At 35.7% G+C, this 2,211-nt stretch overlaps 1 protein-coding gene across 1 annotated transcript in view; it reads left to right on the top strand.

Moving 5' to 3' along the window:
- Positions 1-1,526, top strand: part of LOC129576726 (hydroxylysine kinase-like) — a 1,927-nt gene extending 401 nt beyond the window's left edge. The window contains exons 2-4 of the mRNA XM_055462244.1: positions 1-142; positions 233-980; positions 1,072-1,526. Of these exons, the coding sequence (XP_055318219.1) occupies positions 1-142; positions 233-980; positions 1,072-1,275 (1,094 nt within the window). The 3' untranslated portion in view covers positions 1,276-1,526. The remainder of the gene's footprint in view (positions 143-232; positions 981-1,071) is intronic.
- The last annotated feature ends 685 nt before the right edge of the window (positions 1,527-2,211 follow it).

Below are 2,211 nucleotides of genomic sequence, written 5' to 3' on the forward strand. Positions count from 1 at the left end.
TGAAACCGGGATCGAAAATCAAGCCGCAAATCAGCGAAGAAGAAGCAGTTCGTTTGGCCGAACGTCTGTATGGCATTTCAACACGTGACATCTCCGAACTAGTATCATATGATGATAAAAATTTTCTCATTCATGTGGACACGTAAGTATTGCATCTTTTTCGATGGAACACAGTCGAACCGAAGCAAAAATGATTTAATCTGCATATCTGATTTCATCTTTTGTTCAATAGAAATATTAAAAATCCGATTATACCGAATGCTTGGCCGCACGGCTATGTTTTGAAAATTGTCAATTCGCTCGATACGAAAAAAGCGAAATTCTTCGACGGACAAACGCAATTGGTTCTATTTTTGCGCCAGCAAGGAATCAATTGTCCAAAACCAGTTATGAATATTTTCGGCAAGTATAATTCAATTGAGAAAATTGGCGAATCGTTGCATTTGGTGCGTTTGCTAGAGTTCATCCCAGGCCGAATATTCAACGATGTACTGAAAACGAAGCATTTATTCTATCAAGTCGGTGAATTTGTGGCGAAAATTGATTCGGCATTGAAACGCTTCCAACACGATGCGTACGACAATCACAAAACAGTCTGGATGCTGGAATCGGTAACACAATTGACAAAATTACTGTACGCAATCAACGATCCGAAAAAGCAAGAGCTGGTCCAAGAGGTGCTGGCCGATTTTAAAGAAAATGTTTTATCGCGTATCGGCGATTTCGCAAAGGGTGTCATCCATGGCGATTGTAACGAGCATAATTTGATTGTTACAAAAGATTCACCGGAATTGGAGGAGTTTCGTGTGACGGGCGTCATTGATTTCGGCGACACTTCACAATCATTGTACATATTTGAATTGGCAATTACTATCGCTTACATGATATTACAGTCATGTGAACTCGAAACGGCTGGATATGTCATTGCTGGCTATCAGCAACTACGTCTCATCCCACAGAATGAACGTAACGTGCTTACGGTATATCTCAATAGAACTTTGAATTAAATCATTCTAGACGAGGCTAATTTTGCTAATTGGAAATCGGATTTTGTTTGTTTTTCATTTGCAGATTTGTGTTGCAGCACGTTTGTGTCAAAGTCTTGTGATGGGTGCCTACACTCATTCACTCGATCCAGAAAATGACTACCTGTTGTCATCTCAAGAAAATGGATGGAAAATGTTGACATTACTACGGGAAACACCAAAAGATGAGCTTGAAGAACTTTGGTTCACCACCGCCGACGAATACTTGAAACAAAGCGAAAAACGCTGAACGAATAGGGGACATAGACAGTCCATTTGGTTGATTAGTATTATTATCTGCATGTAAAAAAAAAATGAAAGAGGTCTGTGTAAACAAATTTGCATGACCGTTGCTCTTATAGTTTATTATCGCTGTTCATGGCCAAAGTGTAGCTCCTCTTTTTATGACAGTCGATGGTTATTGTTATTTCGTTGAATTTGAATAGCGGACAAAAGTATATCTAACATTTTCATCGGTCAATAAATTGATTAAACAGAAAGCGTCGTTTTTGTTTCGCTTTCGAATGGTTACAAATAAATAACAAACTGCACAGTGCACAGCATGGGTCGCATTTGAGTGCTCAATCTGCTTGGTAATTGCTGTAAGTTTGGTAAGATATTTAGAGTAAACGTTCGTCATTTAAATTTGCAATAACACTCGTAAATTTTCATTCAACCAACCAAAAGATTGTAGGTACTAAAAATGCTTTCTGCTGAAAAATTATCTCTGAAAAATCAATTGAACGAACAAAAAATGATCAAATTGAATATATTATTTTGGACAACATTTTTATTTTTCATTCAAATTTTTATTCCTTGTTCTTTTTTTATACATGTATATTTCAACTACTTTGGTAAGTGTGGAGCAAAAGAAATCCGTGAGTTCGGTCCGGTGTCAAACTGTTTTTTTTGTTGTTTCGATTGCATAGAAGAGAACATAAAATGAAATTCAATTATTGAACAAAAAAAAATTAATTAGCAAACACTTAGATAAGGGCTTCAGAATGCAAAAGAAAAATTAAACTGAGATCGTTTTCGTATTATTGATTGAATTCATGGATTATTTCTTTTCTTTTTTTTCGTTTCATTTTTTTTTCAATTATTTTGTTGTTGTTTTCATTTCATTTTCGGTTGACTCATATTTTTGTGTGTGTATGTGTGTTTCTGTTTATTTTTCTCATAAATA

Source organism: Sitodiplosis mosellana, unplaced genomic scaffold (assembly GCF_009176505.1).
Source record: "Sitodiplosis mosellana isolate CC-2019 unplaced genomic scaffold, AAFC_SMos_1.0 Smas_scaffold_6191, whole genome shotgun sequence".
NCBI lineage: Eukaryota > Metazoa > Arthropoda > Insecta > Diptera > Cecidomyiidae > Sitodiplosis > Sitodiplosis mosellana.